General features: G+C 49.8%; 4 protein-coding genes and 2 non-coding genes across 6 annotated transcripts in view; 3 read left to right on the top strand and 3 right to left on the bottom strand.

Annotated features, from left to right (window-relative positions):
• Positions 1 to 1,663: 1,663 nt before the first annotated feature.
• On the bottom strand, positions 1,664 to 4,166 carry Rnf151 (ring finger protein 151). The gene is made up of 4 exons (XM_026780633.1): positions 3,975 to 4,166; positions 3,392 to 3,537; positions 2,994 to 3,090; positions 1,664 to 2,247 (listed from the first exon to the last, which is right to left on the bottom strand). Exons 1-4 carry the CDS (start codon positions 4,164 to 4,166, stop codon positions 1,777 to 1,779), a joined length of 906 nt encoding a protein of 301 aa, XP_026636434.1. The 3' UTR covers positions 1,664 to 1,776.
• Positions 4,167 to 6,293: 2,127 nt separating this feature from the next.
• LOC113456404 lies at positions 6,294 to 6,420 on the bottom strand. Its single transcript, XR_003377225.1, has one exon. It is a non-coding gene; the product is annotated as a small nucleolar RNA ACA64 (small nucleolar RNA).
• A 237-nt stretch (positions 6,421 to 6,657) lies between these two features.
• Positions 6,658 to 8,555, top strand: Rps2 (ribosomal protein S2). The gene is made up of 7 exons (XM_005349150.3): positions 6,658 to 6,739; positions 6,893 to 7,072; positions 7,153 to 7,242; positions 7,397 to 7,504; positions 7,768 to 8,101; positions 8,272 to 8,363; positions 8,460 to 8,555. The coding sequence occupies exons 2-7, from the start codon at positions 6,896 to 6,898 to the stop codon at positions 8,538 to 8,540; spliced, it is 882 nt and encodes a 293-aa protein (XP_005349207.1). The 5' UTR covers positions 6,658 to 6,739; positions 6,893 to 6,895; the 3' UTR covers positions 8,541 to 8,555.
• Positions 7,566 to 7,699, top strand: LOC113456375. Its single transcript, XR_003377197.1, has one exon. It is a non-coding gene; the product is annotated as a small nucleolar RNA SNORA64/SNORA10 family (small nucleolar RNA).
• A 29-nt stretch (positions 8,556 to 8,584) lies between the features above and the next one.
• Positions 8,585 to 10,801, bottom strand: Ndufb10 (NADH:ubiquinone oxidoreductase subunit B10). The gene is made up of 4 exons (XM_005349149.1): positions 10,561 to 10,801; positions 9,153 to 9,291; positions 8,875 to 9,014; positions 8,585 to 8,761 (listed from the first exon to the last, which is right to left on the bottom strand). Exons 1-4 carry the CDS (start codon positions 10,706 to 10,708, stop codon positions 8,658 to 8,660), a joined length of 531 nt encoding a protein of 176 aa, XP_005349206.1. The 5' UTR covers positions 10,709 to 10,801; the 3' UTR covers positions 8,585 to 8,657.
• A 2,562-nt stretch (positions 10,802 to 13,363) lies between these two features.
• The window catches only part of Rpl3l (ribosomal protein L3 like), a 12,082-nt gene continuing 9,163 nt past the window's right edge, over positions 13,364 to 16,282 (top strand). Inside the window, exons 1-3 of the mRNA XM_026780632.1 lie at positions 13,364 to 13,391; positions 13,770 to 13,816; positions 14,461 to 14,653. Of these exons, the coding sequence (XP_026636433.1) occupies positions 13,364 to 13,391; positions 13,770 to 13,816; positions 14,461 to 14,653 (268 nt within the window). The remainder of the gene's footprint in view (positions 13,392 to 13,769; positions 13,817 to 14,460; positions 14,654 to 16,282) is intronic.

Below are 16,282 nucleotides of genomic sequence, written 5' to 3'. Positions count from 1 at the left end.
AAAAAAAAAAAAAAGAACGTGGAAGAAGGGTGCTTGCTCTTTGCCTGCTTGCTTGCTGGTCTCACTAGCCAGTCCTTTTTCCTTTCTTCTTTCCTCTGCCTTTTCCTTTTCCTTTCCTTTTCTTTCCCTTCCCTTCCCTTCCTTTTCCTTTCCTTTCCTTGCCTACTTCCTCAGGATTCTGGTGTATACTGAAGACCATCTGAGACATCAGCTTCGTGGAGTGAAATACCTACTGGATTCTTGGACCTTCCCAATGGTCACTGCTCAGCAGTTTAGAACACTCATTCTTGAAGAGGACCTGGGATTGATTCCCAGCAATCACATGGTGACTCACAACCATCCATAACTCCATTTCCAGGGTACTCAATGTCCTCTTCTGACTTCTGGGGCACCAGGAATGCATATACAAACATTCATACACTCCAAGTGGTGGTGGCATACACCTTCAATCCCAGCACTCAGGAGGCAGAGACAGGTGGATCTCTGAGTTTGAGGCCAGCCTGGTCTACAAAGTGAGTTCCTGGACAGTCAGAGATACACAAAGAAATCCTGTGTCAAAACAAGAAAAACATTGATAAACATGAAGTCAATCTACAGAGCTACTTGTGGCCAGGCATGGTGGTACATGCCTTTAATCCCAGGCCTTGGAAGAGGGACTAGGATCCTTGTGAGTCTGAGACAGCCTGGTCTACATAATGTTTTAGTACAGCTAGGACAGCATAGAGATCCTGCCTCCAGAGGCATAGTTTGTCTTCTGGAAAGAGATCTCAAATTCTAAAAGCGTGTCAGACCACCTTACAGGATATACTGACCCACATAATGATGGGTCAATAATTGGACCACACCTTTTTTTTCTTGCATCTCTGTGGAAGCCAGAAGAAAGCATAAATTCCCCTGGAGCCCTGGACTAGAGTTACAGATTTTATTAATAGCTGGATGCTGGGAATCAAACCTGGGAATAAAATCCAAGTCCTCTAGAAGATCAGCCAGTGGTTTTGTTTTGTTTTTTGTTAGAGACAGGGTTTATCTGTATAGACAGACTGACCTCAAACTCAGAGATCATCCTGCCTCTGCCTCCCGAGTGCTGAGATTAAAAGTATGTACTGCCACCAAATGACATGGCACCTACTCTTTTTCTGTTCTTGTTGTTTGTTTTTTTGAGACAGGGTTTCTCTGTGGTTTTGGAGCCTGTCCTGGAACTAGCTCTTGTAGACCAGGCTGGTCTCAAACTCACAGAGATCCGCCTGCCTCTGCCTCCCGAGTGCTGGGATTAAAGGCATGCGCCACCACTGCCCGGCTATGGCATCTACTCTTGATTTAGAGTTTTGAGTTATTTGTGTAACTAGCTAGGAAGCTATTAGGTGGAGAGAAAAGCAGGAAGAAGAATGAGTTCAAGAAGAAGGGAACAGGGCTGGAGAGATGGCTCAGTGGTTAAGAGCATTGCCTGCTCTTCCAAAGGTCCTGAGTTCAATTCCCAGCAACCACATGGTGGCTCACAACCATCTGGAATGAGGTCTGGTGCCCTCTTCTGGCCTGCAGACATACATACAGACAGAATATTGTATGCATAATAAATAAATATTAAAAAAAAAAGAAAAAGGGAACAGCTTTGCAGGGTCTACTCAGTGGTAGATCCAGTCAGAGAAAAAAAAGTCTGGGGGAGGAAAATGCCATTGTCTGGTATGGAAGGTTAGCAGAGGTGACAAGGACAACAAAGAACAGCACACACAGGATATGAGGTGGGCTAGGCCTGGGCTTAGCGTCTATCTAACTCCTTTATAAGACACCTTGGCCCTGCACACCCCACATCTCAGCCTCCGGGGCAACCTCAGTTTCCTGTGCCCTGGAACTCAGAAGCAGGGAGTCATCCTCCAGGAAGTCGCCCAGCTGTGCCAGCTGCCGGCGGATGAAGTTGGTGGTGCGGTGCACCCGGCGCACACGCCTCAGCAGGCTCAGTAGCAGGGTCCGGTTGCGCTCGTGGCGCTGTACCCAAGCATCACGGAGCTCACGGTAGCAGTTGTGTTGCTCACCCTCCGAGGCAGCCAAAGTGGCTCCACAGCCTAAGGGGCAGCGTTGCTGGCCATCCTGCTGGCAATGCTGGCGGTGTTCATCCAGGTCCCCACGCAGAATCCGTGCAGTACAGCCCTCATTGGGGCAAGTCATCAGCTCAAAGGGGCATGAGTTTTGGTGACTCTTGCGATGAGCCAGAGGGCATGTCACCAAGCAGCCAGCTGCAGCGTTCTTGCACTAGGGAGTATAAGAAAGCCCGGTGTGAATTAAACTAGGTTAAGGCATTGTCACGTGGGGCTCCTGTACAATCTAATCTATGATATTCCCTGACAGGGGAACAAGTGAACTCTGGAACCTCTTTTGCTTTCTGTTTGCTTGCTTTTTGGTTTTTCGAGACACGGTTTCTCTGCAGCTTTGGAGCCTGTCCTGCAACTAGTTCTTGTCACAGAGATCCTCCCGCGTCTGCCTCCTGGGTGCTGGGATTAAAGGCGTGCACTACCACTGCCCGGCTTGCCTCATAAGCTTTTTATTGGTTTTTGGAGACAAGGTTTCTCTATGTACCCTTGGCTGTCCTGGAACTTGCTCTGTAGACCAGCTGGCCCTCTCAAACTCAGATCAGTCTGCTTCTGCTTCTCCAGTGCTGGGATTAAAGGTGTGTGCCACCACACCTTGCTGCCTGCTAACTTTTTGATTCCAAGTTTCTCCATTTTGTAAGTTAGAGGGCTGAAAAGTAAGGGCTAGTGACCAGGCACTTTATCTCTGAAATTCATTTATGATTCCCACATTACACCTGAAGTTCCAAGGAACCCAGGAAGAATAAGCAGCTTGCCCAGTCACACAGCAAATGGTAGACCCTTAATTCATGTCTTTAACCATGTCTATGACCTTTGCCTTCTATTCAGTTCTGACAAAGGGCTTCTTGATAACTCTTCTGGCTCTGCTCCACCCCCCCAGGACAGGAGTGGATGGATGCCCTGAGCTACCTTGACTTGTAGGCGGCCAATGGTTTTCCGGAGTTTGTTCACTTGGACCATCTTTCTTCTTTTCACCTCTTGTCTACAGCATGGACAGGAGTTTTGTCTAGAAAGAGGTATCAGTGTGATGTTGGAAGTGGTAAAGTCATGTGACTTCCAGAGCAAGCCTTCATGGGGGCAACCCAGCTAGTCCCTCCTTTCTGGCTGGAGGAGACATCATGGGGGTGGGGCTAGAGCGAGGAGGTGGGACTTCAGACACCAGAGAGGGAGGCACACACATTCTGAGTGTCCCAGATTTTGCAGCTGAGTCTTATAGCCATTGGAACCCAGTTTTGGATAGCCCTTCCCTTCCCTTCCCATTCTTGGCTGCAGGAGTTCCCCCCGCCCTCCTGGATTCCCAATGGCACCTGGCTAGCCACTGGAAGATGCACTTTTTGCAGAAGATGTGACTGCATGGCAACCTCATTGGCTTCTTGAGAACCCCATGGCAGACGGAACACAGGAAGTTGTAGTCAGGAAGGCTGGTAAAGAGGTTGAGATCATATCCACCACTCTGCAAAGGCCAGGTCAGTGTTAAGGCCTGGGTGAGACCAGGCTCCATACCTCCTGCCCCCAAGCACTCATACCAACAAGATACCTCAGCAATGTTTTTTGGTAGGGAGGCAAGCTACATGAAGAAACCTAATTACAGAGCCCCCAAGGACCAGACCCCACTTCAAGGGTGAATCTGTGGGAGCTGACTCCCCCAAGATTTGACTGAAGAGGCTGGGAATAGCTCAGGCTATACCACCTAGAGCCTTCTGAAAGGTGTTCTTGTCCCATAAAACAGCTGGCATCCATTCTCAAGCGTGAGATACCATGGATTCCTGATGGCATCAGGGCAGGTGGAAAGAGACCCGGGGCTCACCATGATCTGTGTCTGGATGGCAGCTCCACTGAGGCTTAACGGTCAGGAGTCTCCATTTCACAGCACACGGGGATTGACATCACAGTGGCATTGTCTAGCATTGGCCAATCACAGCTCTGGCCCAGGGCCACCTTACCCTTTCCCTCTGAAGGTGGGTGGTAGAGTAGCCTCAACTCAGGGTAGTCTAGGGCTTCTCCCTTGCCGCCTAGGTTTTGGCTGACAGCTTCTAGTTCCCCAAGGCCAGCAGGATCACAGGATTGAAGCCTCTCCTCCATTATCGTCCCTTCCCAAGGACTAGGCCATCCTGTAAAAGAGCCCAGGCTTTTCAACTTAACTGTAAAACCAAGAAACAAAAAAGGCCTTAGTTTTTTGGAGACAGAGCTTCTCTATGTACCCCTGGCTGACCTCAAACTCAGAGATCCACATGCTTCTGCCTCCCAAGTGCTGAGATTAGAGGCATGCACCACCACCACCTCGTTAATAAATTTTAGTATACATGTTGCAGTTTCTTCCTTACTATAACAGTCTCCATATTAGTATAGAGGTCACACTGGCCAAATAACCACAACTAAGCAGAATACAAAGGAGGCCTATGGGAACAGTAGCAGAGCCGCTGACATTCACTGACAATCCGCTCCTTCAGCTTCAGGCTTGGGAGATTCCAAAGCACACACCAAGTAACTACAAAGGTCACTCCATCATTGCAGCTTCTAGGTCATCTCTGATGGGGTAGGACTGCTGTTTTGGGGCCGTATATGCTCAGTGAAATGAATATTGGTTCACAAAGCTTAAGTTCAGTGGAGTCACACACTTTGGCCATCACTGGTGCCCTATTTGGGGTGGACAGATGTCTCCCTAGGGAAAAAGATGCCAACACATTCCTTCAAGTTCACTATTTTGTATAGGTGGTCGGGTCAGGTTTTTTTTTTTGGAATTTTCGAGACAGGGTTTCTCCGCAGCTTTTGGTTCCTGTCCTGGAACTAGCTCTTGTAGACCAGGCTGGCCTCGAACTCACAGAGATCCATCCACCTGCCTCTGCCTCCCGAGTGCTGGGATTAAAGGCGTGCACCACCACCGCCCGGCTAGTCATTTTTTTTCAAATATTTATTTATTATGTATACAATATTCTGCCTGTGTATATGCCTGAATGCCAGAAGAGGGCACCAGACTTCATTACAGATGGTTGTGAGCCAACATGTGGTTGCCGGGAATTGAACTCAGGACCTTTGGAAGAGCAGGCAATGCTCTTAACCACTGAGCCATCTCTCCAGCCCCATTTAATTAAAAAAAAAAAAAAAAAAATTATAGTGTTCTGTCTGCAGGCCAGAAGAGGGCGCCAGATCTCATTACAGATGGCTGTGAACCACCATGTGGTGGCTGGGAATTGAATTTGGGATCTCTGAAAAGGCAGCCAATCTCTTAAGCCTGAGCCATCTCTTCAGTCCCTAGGTGGTCACTTTCTAAATAATTTTAAAATAGTCGGGTGGTGGTGTTGCACACCTTAATTCCTCCAGCACTTGGGAGGCAGATGGATCTCTGAGTTTGAGGTCAGCCTGGTCTACAGAGCAAGGTCCAGGACAGGCACCAAAGCTATACAGAGGAACCCTGCCTCAAAAAAAAATATATAGCCGGGCGATGGTGGGGCACACCTTTAATCCCAGCACTTGGGAGGCAGAGGCAGGCGGATCTCTGTGAGTTCGAGACCAACTTGGTCTACAGAGCTAGTTCCAGGAGAGGCTCCAAAGTCACAGAGAAACCCTGTCTCGAAAAACCAAAAAATAAATAAATAAATAAAATATAACCCGGCTTAAAGCTGTCACATAAACTCCCTAATTCTACCTGTATAGTGTCCAAAACAGTTGGAAACCCAGGTGTGATCTGAGCATTTGGAAGGCTGAAGTAGGATTGTTAAAATTCTATGCCTTCACTGAATACAGACCAAGACCTGTCCTCCAAACAAACAAACAAGGGTTTGGTTTCCAACAGCCACATGGACGCTTTCAACTACACGAAATTCCAGTTCCACAGGATCCGATGTCGTATCCATGGGGGCATCAGGGACGCACATGGTATACATACATACATGTAGGCGGAATAAAAGCACATTTTAAAAAAGCTGGTTTTGAAAGAGATCGACTGCGTCTGCCTTCCAGATGCTGACTGCTGGGACCAATACACCTGGCCACGAATGTATATCTCACTTAAACTGAAAGGAACACCCCAAAACACAAATACATACACGGAAAGTTAAACCACTTTATTTAACAGGACGCAGGAACCCTGTCATTTTCGCGGGCGAAGAAGCGGCGGTAGCAGTCTCCAGATCCGGTGGAACCTGCGGAGAGATGACGTGGTTAGGATCGATGGCACCAGCCAGGCCGCCAGAGCGGCGAGGCGATCCGGAGTGTAGAGGCCTGGGTTTCACCCTCCCACACTGGGGCAGCGGGCGGTGAGCTGAGGCCCCTGTGGCTCTGGGCGCCGAATCTCACCTCCGGCCACAGCCAATGCCGAAGGTGATTTTCAACGAACGCCCATTTACCGGGACAACAGCGAAAGCGGATAGAGGCCGGTGAGGCGCAACCTACCTGGCAGACCGCACGGCGCGACACACTCGTGAGCACGACTGGGCCCGAGAGGCGCCCGCCCGAGCTCTTTATAGTCCCTCCCCGTCGCGGCTTCCGCGAGGGAAAACGCGCAGGCGCAGAGAGAACGTGGCGGGGGCGGGATAACACTCAGCCAATTACAGCTCGGCATGATCTGCGCCGGCAGTCGAGATATCGCGGCGCTTGGTGCACTATAAAAACTCCCTTCCGCGCACCCTTGCTCTTCTTCTTCTTCTGAAAAACACGTGAGTCTGTGTGGCTGGGGCGGGCGTGGGGCCTGGGGAGTGGAAATCTGAGGACATCCGGAGCGAGACACCCCTAGCCGGAAAGACCGGCTTCGGAACCCCAAGCGGCCGCGGCGTTTAGGGTCCTGCTGAGTTACTTCCTTTTGTCTCTAGCAAATGGCGGATGACGCCGGTGCAGCGGGAGGGCCCGGAGGACCCGGGGGCCCAGGATTAGGAGGCCGTGGCGGCTTCCGCGGAGGATTCGGCAGCGGTCTGAGGGGCCGCGGCCGTGGTCGAGGCCGTGGCCGAGGCCGAGGCCGCGGGGCTCGCGGAGGTAAAGCTGAAGACAAGGAGGTAGGTCTGGGCCGTGGGCGGGCCGGGCCGGGCCATGCGCTCTTGCTTGAGGCAGCCTTTTGACTGGCGTCTTCCTGCAGTGGATTCCCGTCACCAAGCTGGGCCGCCTGGTTAAGGACATGAAGATCAAGTCCCTAGAGGAGATCTACCTGTTCTCCCTGCCCATTAAGGTACAGACACACCTCGGTGCTGAAACATCGCTTGGGGTGGGAAGGTTGCTATCGTGATGAACCTCTGCTGCCACATCCGTTATCAGGGTGAGAAGACTACTTGGCAATAGCTTCCTTTACTATCTAGTGACATGTTTCCCACTATCTGTTTTAGGAATCTGAGATTATTGACTTTTTCCTGGGAGCTTCCCTAAAGGATGAGGTTCTGAAGATCATGCCCGTGCAGAAGCAGACTAGGGCAGGCCAGCGGACCAGGTTCAAGGTATTCAAGTCTGTCCTTTGGCAGGTTGAAGGTTTAAGATTAAGTGGTGGGGTTGAGCAAAACTCTCTCACTCTGCATAGTCACACTAGGTTTCACCCGTGTGACTTTCGTACCGGGAGAGAGAGAAAAAGAGTTCCTCAAGTACCTTGGATTGGCCTCGCAGTGGCCTCTCTTGCTTAGAGGAGCACCACAGATCCTAGAGTCGAGATATGCTGTTTCTGTGAAACACCACCAGCCATTCCACCTAAGTCTCCTCTTCGCAGGCTTTCGTCGCTATTGGGGACTACAATGGTCACGTAGGTCTTGGCGTCAAGTGCTCCAAGGAGGTAGCCACTGCCATCCGAGGGGCCATCATCTTGGCCAAGCTTTCCATTGTCCCTGTGCGGAGAGGCTACTGGGGGAACAAGATTGGCAAGCCCCACACTGTTCCTTGCAAAGTGACAGGTCGCTGTGGTTCTGTGCTGGTGCGTCTCATCCCTGCCCCCAGAGGCACTGGCATAGTCTCTGCTCCTGTGCCCAAGAAGCTACTGATGATGGCTGGCATTGATGACTGCTACACATCAGCCAGGGGCTGTACTGCCACACTGGGCAACTTTGGTAGGTGGATCACACACAGGCCATGGGTGCTTGGTGTGTTTTTAAGGGATGGAGATGGGACCTGTCACCGAAGTGACTGACTCTGCTCCTAGGAGTGCAACAGCTCCTTAGTGGGAGGGACTTTTATCTTCAGAAATCAAGCCACCAACACCTTTCACTTTTTTTCCCAGCCAAGGCCACCTTTGATGCCATCTCTAAGACCTACAGCTACCTGACCCCCGACCTCTGGAAAGAGACTGTGTTCACCAAGTCTCCTTATCAGGTATACTGATTCAACTGGTGTTGTGTTGGCTGGCTTTGACTTTCTTTCTTCAAGAGTAGGGAATGTGTTGTATTAATATTCTACTTCTCTTTTTAGGAATTCACTGACCATCTTGTGAAAACCCACACCAGAGTCTCTGTTCAGAGGACCCAGGCTCCAGCTGTGGCCACCACATAAGGGTTTTTATACAAGGAAAATAAAAGTGAATTAAGTCTGTTAACATTTGTCTCTTGCATTTATTTAGAGGACAATAAAATAGGTAGGGTGCACCCAGTCACGGGAGTTCTTGGAGTCCTAGGCAGCAGCCGATTGCTTGGCAGCCTTTCTCTCTTCCAGCATCCTCTGCTTCTGCTTTGCCAAGCACTTTCTGGCAGAATAATAGGCTCCCAGGTCATAATCTGTAGAAGAGATGGGGTGGAGAGAGCTTGTTAAAGGATGGGAATTTGGGTGAGGTTTTAGTGGCTAGGAAAAGCCATAAGATCCCAAACCCTGGAAACTGAGGGTCACTCACAGCGGTCATGGAAGGCTTTAGCCACTTTGTGGAACTGCTCCAGTTCCTTGGCACAATTCTGCTTTGAGCTCTCTCCTTCTCTCTGTTGACAAGCCTTAAGTCTCTCCTGGATGATGTTCATAATTTCCTGGTCAACTTTGCTGAAAGAACAAGGGCTAGCAGTGACTGTCAAGAATTTGAAAGGATGGAGACTTGTTCCAGTTTGTATGGGTTCTTTATAGGAAGGGGGGTATGCTGGATAAAGCCATCCAGTCAATTGTTCCCTGCTGTGAACTTACTAGTCCCTTCTCCATTGCATCTCAGCCTCAAAGATACACAGGATATCACCCTCTTTGCATTCCGTGATGTCTGGCACACGTCGGTACTGCCGGTGATAGTAGTAGGTTCGGTTCTTGGCATGTTGTTGCTCAATAAACTCTGCAAAGAGAGACACCTCAAACTCAAGGCTTTGAGGTTTTACAGTAACAGGCACCTTTAGTGGCATATCTCACCTCGTGCCCCTAGCCACCTTAGAGGGCAGGTCCTTATATACAAGAGACATAGCTGGGTATTTAGAACGCAGTTAGGCCTATGTGCCCCACAGTACAGATAGGGTTTGAATAGGCAAGGAAGCTCCATTGGGAATTCAGCAGTAGGACCCAATGTTTTCCATTGGTTAAAGAGCACAGGGTTCACACGCGTTTAGACATCCTAAAATGTTACTAAAAAATGAGCTGACCTTAATGCAGTAATCCACCTGGCACTTGCTTGAAAACTTTTCCTAAGCCAAGGACCATCTGTAAACCTGGGGCAGTGACTTGTCTGGGAAGCTGACAAAAGTATTTGCTATGTTGTCCTGGACAATAATGAAGGTGCTGTATCAAAGAATCTACCTTAGCAGAGCCTCAACACTTGGAAGAGGGAAAAGCAAAAACAACCACCGGAGTATGCTCTGTACCCCAAATGCTTAACAGATGAGCCGCTTAGTCGACTGGACATAGTGCCCAGCATGTCCCAACTGTTTACCATGCTGGCAAACGGGGCCATCAATGGTTGAATGGAGCATTCTCTGGGACCAGGGATAAAGAGCAGTCATTTAAAACACAAACTTTGGACAAATGAAGCTGTGACCCAAAAAGAAAGAATGAACACCCTGACCATACAGATGGACAACACTGTCCATTTCAACCGGGGCTTACTGACAGAGATGACTGGTGATGGGCTAGATTCCTGACCACTACCGTTTTGTTTCAAGACAGGGTTTTTCTGTGTAACCCTGGCCTTCCTGGAACTCGCTCTTTAGATCAATCTGGCTTCGAACTCATCACCGGCCCTACCACCACCCGCCCGGCTTCCCGCTACTACCGTTTAAAAGAGCGACCAGGGTCGAGAGTAGTCAGGGTTCTGCTGAAGGCAGAAAGAATTATGGGTAGGGTGTAGTCCCGCAAAGGGGACTATTCCGCGGGGGCGATGGGAGGGCCTGGGAAGTGGTCTGGGGTGCAGCGGGGAAACAAAAGGTGACGGCTCGGTTCCGGGGTGTCTCAGATTCAGTGTCATAAGTGCACTGGGGAGGTTAAGAGACGATTTAGACTCGGGGGCTCTGGATGCAGGACAGCAACGTGCATCGGGTGGTGGTTCCTGGGGACGGGAACTGGGATCCGTGGGGGACCAGGAGCTACTGAGCGGGAGGAATCCTAGACCCTGTACCTCTCACGAGGGTCACGGGCCGGTCCACGACGAGATCGAAGGCCTTCATAAAGTAGGTCAGGGGGTTGGGGAGCGAGGTTTGTGGCGAGGGAGCCGGCGTCCGGCGCGGGGGCTCGGGGTACACATCCTTGTCCCAAGAGTCCGGCATGGCTACAGCAAGCCCTCCCCGCAGACCTTCAATTTCGCTCCGCGTCCGGACCAGCCCGGCCTGAGGACGCGGAGACCTCTACGCCTGCGCGGAAAGGCGGCACCGCGCCTGCTCAGTGCGTAGCCGCGGGGCACCACGGGATCGTGGCCAGCCTCTCGGGCACCCTCTTGTGGTTCCCAGCGCTATTGCACAAAGGCAAAGTTCACCAGACGCGAGGAAGTGCTCTTCACTGAACCATCAGTTAAGTCAGCAGGGAGCAAGTAGAACATGACTTGGCAAGAGAACACACACAAATCAACGAGTAATAGAAACAGCAAGCTGCCCAGCCGTCTGGCCTGTTACGGGCTCTGCTGGTGGGTGCCAGTGAACCTGGGGGCTTCTCTGAAAAGGCTGGGCTTGACCCATTGTAGTCTGTGGGGGAAAAGGGTCTCCTACCCTAGGCACGGGGAGTAACTTTCCCTGCTTCTAGGGGTTCTCTTCTAGTCTTCAGCTCTTGTGCCCCCAGCTGTCCACTGTCCAGGACTGCACTGCCCAAACTCTGAGTTTACGTGTTTAGAACTGGTTTTGCAGCCTGGGTAGTGGAAATCCTTACCTGTCATCTTGGTGCTGGTCACCTCCTGCCAGTGTTGGGGATTAAGAACATAGAGCTATCAGCTGCGGTGACTTACCAAATCTAGTATCACACAAAAATCAGTTTATGACACTAAAGTCAGACCCACAAATCTTAACATTTTGGTAGCATAGACAGAATCTTTTTTTCCCCAAAGACTGGGTTTCCTTGTAGCTTTGGAGCCTATCCTGGAACTAGCTCTTGTAGACCAGGCTGGCCTTGAGCTCACAGAGATCCACCTGCCTCTGTCTTCCGAGTGCTGGCATTAAGGGCTTGTGCCACCAACGCCCGGCTGGTAGCATAGAATTTTAGTACCTAATGCAAAACCGCTGACCCTGAGGATATCTTAAGCCTGGTGGACTCAGTGATTCTACAACTATAGAACCTTGATTCTGTAACAATAGACTCTCAGGATTGAAAAATAACAGGGGGGTGTGGGGGTGGCACACGTCTTTAATCCCAGCACTCTGGAGGCAGAGGCGGGCACAGTGGCACAAACCTGTGGGAGGAGCTACACAGGGCTGAGCTGGGATGATCATTCGAGTCCAGGAGTTCAAGACCAGTTTGGAGAGCCAGATGTGTAGGTTCACACCTGTAAACCTGCCTACCATTTTGGTGGCCAGGGTAGAAGGATTGCCAAGAGTTCAAGGCCAGATAGGCTATAGTGTGAGACCTTTCCTCAAAAGAAAAAGAAGGAGCTGGAGAGATGGCTTAGCAGTTAAGAGGTTTTCCAGAGAACGTGGGTTTGATATCCACCACTCGGTTTGTAAACGGCTGTAAATCCAAGTCCAGAGGATCTGATGCCCTCTTCTGGCCTTCAAGGACACCAGGCAGGCAAATGGTGCACAGACATACATGTAGGCAAAACACCCATACATATAAAATAAAATTTAATTTAAAAAAAGGGAGCCAGGCAGTGGTGGTGCACGTCTTTAATCCCAGCACTTGGGAGGTAGAGGCAAGTGGATCTCTGAATTCAAGGTCGGCTTGATCTATAGAACTAGTTCCAGGACAGTCAAGGCTACACAAAGAAACCTGGTCTCTAAAAACCAAAAAGACTTATATAATTTGCGGGGTGATGGTAGCAAATGCCTTTAATCCCAGTAATTGGGAGGCAGAGGCAGATGGATCTCTGAGTTTGAGGCTAGCCTGGTCTACAGAGCAAGTTTCAGGACAGCCAAGCAAAGCTACACAATAAAAGGACTGTCTCCAAAAACCAAAGGAAAGAAGAAAGGAAGAAAGAAAGAATATCAGAGCTAAGAGTGTAGCTCAGGTAATAGAGTGCTTGCCTAGCATGCACAAAGCCCTAGGTTTAATCTCCAGCACTGTGTAACCAGGCATGGTAATACCAACACTTGCCCTTGGGAGGTGGAGGCAGGAGGATCAGAAATTCAAAGTCATCCTTACCTATATACTAAGTTCCAGGCCAGCGTGTGATGCAGAAGACCCTGAGACAAAGAAGCAAAGAAACGTGAAAAGAGATTCATTCAAGTACCTGTTCTGGCTAGGTTCATGTCGACTTGACACAAGCCAGGGTCATCTGGGAAGAGAGAACACCTCGGCTGAGAAAATGAAGAGCAAGCCAGTGAACAGCATTTTTTTCATGGCCTCTACTTCAGTTTCTTTCTTACTGTTTTGTTTTTCAAGGCAGGGTTTCTTTGTGTAGCCTTGGCTGTCTTGAAACTAGCTCTGTAGACCAGGCTGGCCTCAAACTCAGAGACCTGTCCGCCTCTGCCTCCCCCAAGTGCTGGGATTAAAGGCATATGCCACCACCCTGTCTTCTACTTCAGTTTCTGCCTTCAAATTTTTGACTTGAGTTCTGCCTCAGTTTTCCCTCAATGATAGGCTGTGATCAGGACATGTAAGCCAAATAAATGTTTTCCTTCTCAAGTTGATTTTGATGCCTTTATTTATTTATCTTATTTTTTTTTTTTTGAGACAGGGTTTTCCTGTAGCTTTGGAGCCTGTTCTGGAACTTGTGCTGTGGACTAAGTTGGCCTTGAACTCACAGAGATCTGCTTGTCTCTGCCTCCTGATGTGCGGAGATGAAAGAGCGCACACCGCCACCGCCTGGTGAGTTTTTTTTTTAAAGTTTTATTTTGTGTGTGAGTGTTTTGCCTGCATGTATGTCCTTGCCCCATGTGCATGCTTGCAGTGTTCATGGTGGTGAAGAGAATGCCAGATCCCCAGGGACTGGAGTTACAGACAGTGTGAGCGGCCACACAATTCCCCTCTGCTGGGAATTGAACTTGGGTCTTTTGGAAGAGCAGCTAATGCTCTTAATGGCTGAGCTATCGCTCCAGAATCAATCATGGTGTTTCTATCGCAGCAACAGAGCTCTAGCTTACAACTCTCCTCGCAGGAGACCTCTTTACCAGACTCAGATTTTCCTTCTGGCTGTGGTCTGAGAACAGGACCCTCATCAGACCACAGTTGCCTGTCCTTGAATAGTTATCCCCCAGGCCCCTGGAAGAAAAAAATACGACCCCTGGTCCCAGGTATTCTTATCACTGTAGACTGCCCATCTAATGCCCCTCCCAGGTTTGTTCCTGGCACCAAAGGCCATGCTGGCTACAGGAGCCAGCCAAGGAGCCTGCCAGGTGCTAAATCTGGGATGTGGCAGCTGAGTGTTCTGGCCCTGTCATTCTACCTCTGGTGCCCCGTGGGAAGGCCCCTTCCTGACCTGCAGGGACCGGCCATGGTCAGTGGGCTGGGGCTACCTCCTGAACAAACTGGCCTTCCGGGGGAGGGGGAAGGGGCAGCCCTGGAGCTGTGAGGAATGGGTCTGAAGAGATAGCAAAGGGCCAGGGGTCGCGCTTTGGGTCTGAAAGGGGCATGAGAAGGAGAGGTCACTGTCACGTCACCTGCTCTTGACACGACACACTACTTTACTGTCTTTGATCCATCCAGGCCTCGCCAGCCTGAGTTCACAAGAGCAGGAAGTCTGGGATTTTAAAGAGACCCCGTCCCTAACCCTGCATCATTTGCATAATTTGATGGGGTAGCACAGAGGACTGCCTGGACCCCTCCCTCAGGCCTCTAGCCCACATTGTATTTGGGGTGCTGAGTCTCCTGGATCATCCTGAAGCCACCCCAGGGAGATCCCAGTTCTGAACTCCTTTTTCTCCTATCCTATCCCAAGTCCCACCGGAAGTTCTCTGCCCCTCGACATGGACACCTGGGCTTCCTGCCCCACAAGAGGAGCCGGAGGCACAGGGGCAAGGTGAAGAGCTGGCCACGGGATGACCCCAGCCAACCTGTGCACCTCACAGCTTTCCTGGGCTACAAGGCTGGCATGACCCACACCCTTCGAGAAGTGCACCGCCCTGGACTCAGTGAGTCACTGCGGGGGACACAGGGCAGAGTGGGGAATGGAATCTTGCAACTGATAGGAGCCAGAAACTGTTCGTGTGGAGCCACAGTTCCACAAAAGATGATGGTCTGTGCATGGAAATTGCCTTAAGACGGGAGGATCCATGCTGAACTTTGTCAAGCCCTGACCATGAGCAATACCCGGAGGGAGGGGTTTCTAACAGTATTTACCGTGGAGAGGCTGGAAGAGTGGCCACAGGTAAACAGAGCTACTGGGGTTCAAAGATGGGCACCCTTGTGGAGCTCAGGACTGTAATCCTAGCTACTTGGGATACTGAGGCAGGAGGATCACTAGTCTAAGACTAGCCTGAGTAACTTAGTTAGCCTGTCTCAAAATAAAAGAAAAAAAAAGATTTGGGGAATGTGGCTCAGTAGTAGGAGGTTTACCTTGTATACTCAGAGTCCCAGGTTCAATCTCCAGTACTGTTAAGAATAATATAACAGAAATTTAAAAAGTGGGTAGGTTACCCATCTTCCTCAAAGCCTCCCGTGTAGTGTCTCTGTAGAACTCTAGAACACATATTTTAGAAGAACTAATATACAGATGTGGATTGCTGTGTGACAGTTTCTGTGAGTTTGAAACATTCTGTCTTGCAGGGAAAACTCCTTAAGCAGGGAGGGTAACAATTCAAAATAGTTCCAGAAAGTCCCTGAAACTGACCAAATTTACTAGGCCTCTCCCTGCAGGAGTAAGCAATAAAAGCCAAGTGTACCCCTTCAGAGGGCCAGAGCTGGCCCGCCAAGAAACTCTCAGAAGTCTGGAAGAAGCAGAGACCAGTGGAGTTGTCTGGAAGAGGTTAAGACGAGGAAGAGGTTTAGACCAGAGTCACTTGGAAAGGACAACCTGTTGAACTGCCTGTGGGTTGTGCAGTGTGCTCCAGGTTTAGTTTTGGTGACCTGTTCCCCATGCTGGAGTGGGTTTTGGTGAGGCATCTGTCTCTGAGCCATTTCTACTTCTGTAAATAACCCCTCAACCATATTCCTGAAATAACACCAGTACAATTCTATTGGTCCACAGCTGAACTTTGGTGGTAGCCGTACTTTGACCTGTTGTGGAGAAGATAAGTAGTGTCTCCCCAGGAAAAGTTTTGTCACACAAGATATAGTTCAGGGACTGGAGAGATGGCTCAGTGATTAAGAGCACTGACTGCTCTTCTAGAGGACCCAGGGTTCAATTCCCAGCACCCATATGGCAGCTTACAACGGTCTGTAACTCCAGGATCCAGCACCCTCACACAGATATACATACAGGCTAAAACACCAATAAAATAATAAAAAAAAAGATATAGGTCAATCCCTCATACTGTTTGCCGTGGCTTGATGTTAAAAAACTTAATTTTAATTATGCATGTGTATGTTTGTTCTGGGCGTATGCACACAGGAGCACAAGTTTGCAGAGACCAGAAGGGGGTGGTAGAGATCCTGGAGCTGGAGTTACATGTGGTTGTGCTATCTAATTTTATGTCAAATTGACACAAGCTAGAGTCATTTTGAAAGAAAAAAAAAAAAAACTAAAAAAAAAATGCCCCCATAAGAATGGCCTGTGATGCCGGGTGGTGGTGGCGCACGCCTTTAATCCCAGCACTCGGGAG

The sequence above is a fragment of the Microtus ochrogaster genome, chromosome 7 (assembly GCF_000317375.1).
Source record: "Microtus ochrogaster isolate Prairie Vole_2 chromosome 7, MicOch1.0, whole genome shotgun sequence".
In the NCBI taxonomy this organism is placed as follows: Eukaryota; Metazoa; Chordata; class Mammalia; order Rodentia; family Cricetidae; genus Microtus; species Microtus ochrogaster.
Note: the sequence above shows the minus strand (reverse complement) of the source record. Positions and strands in the feature narration are given on the sequence as shown.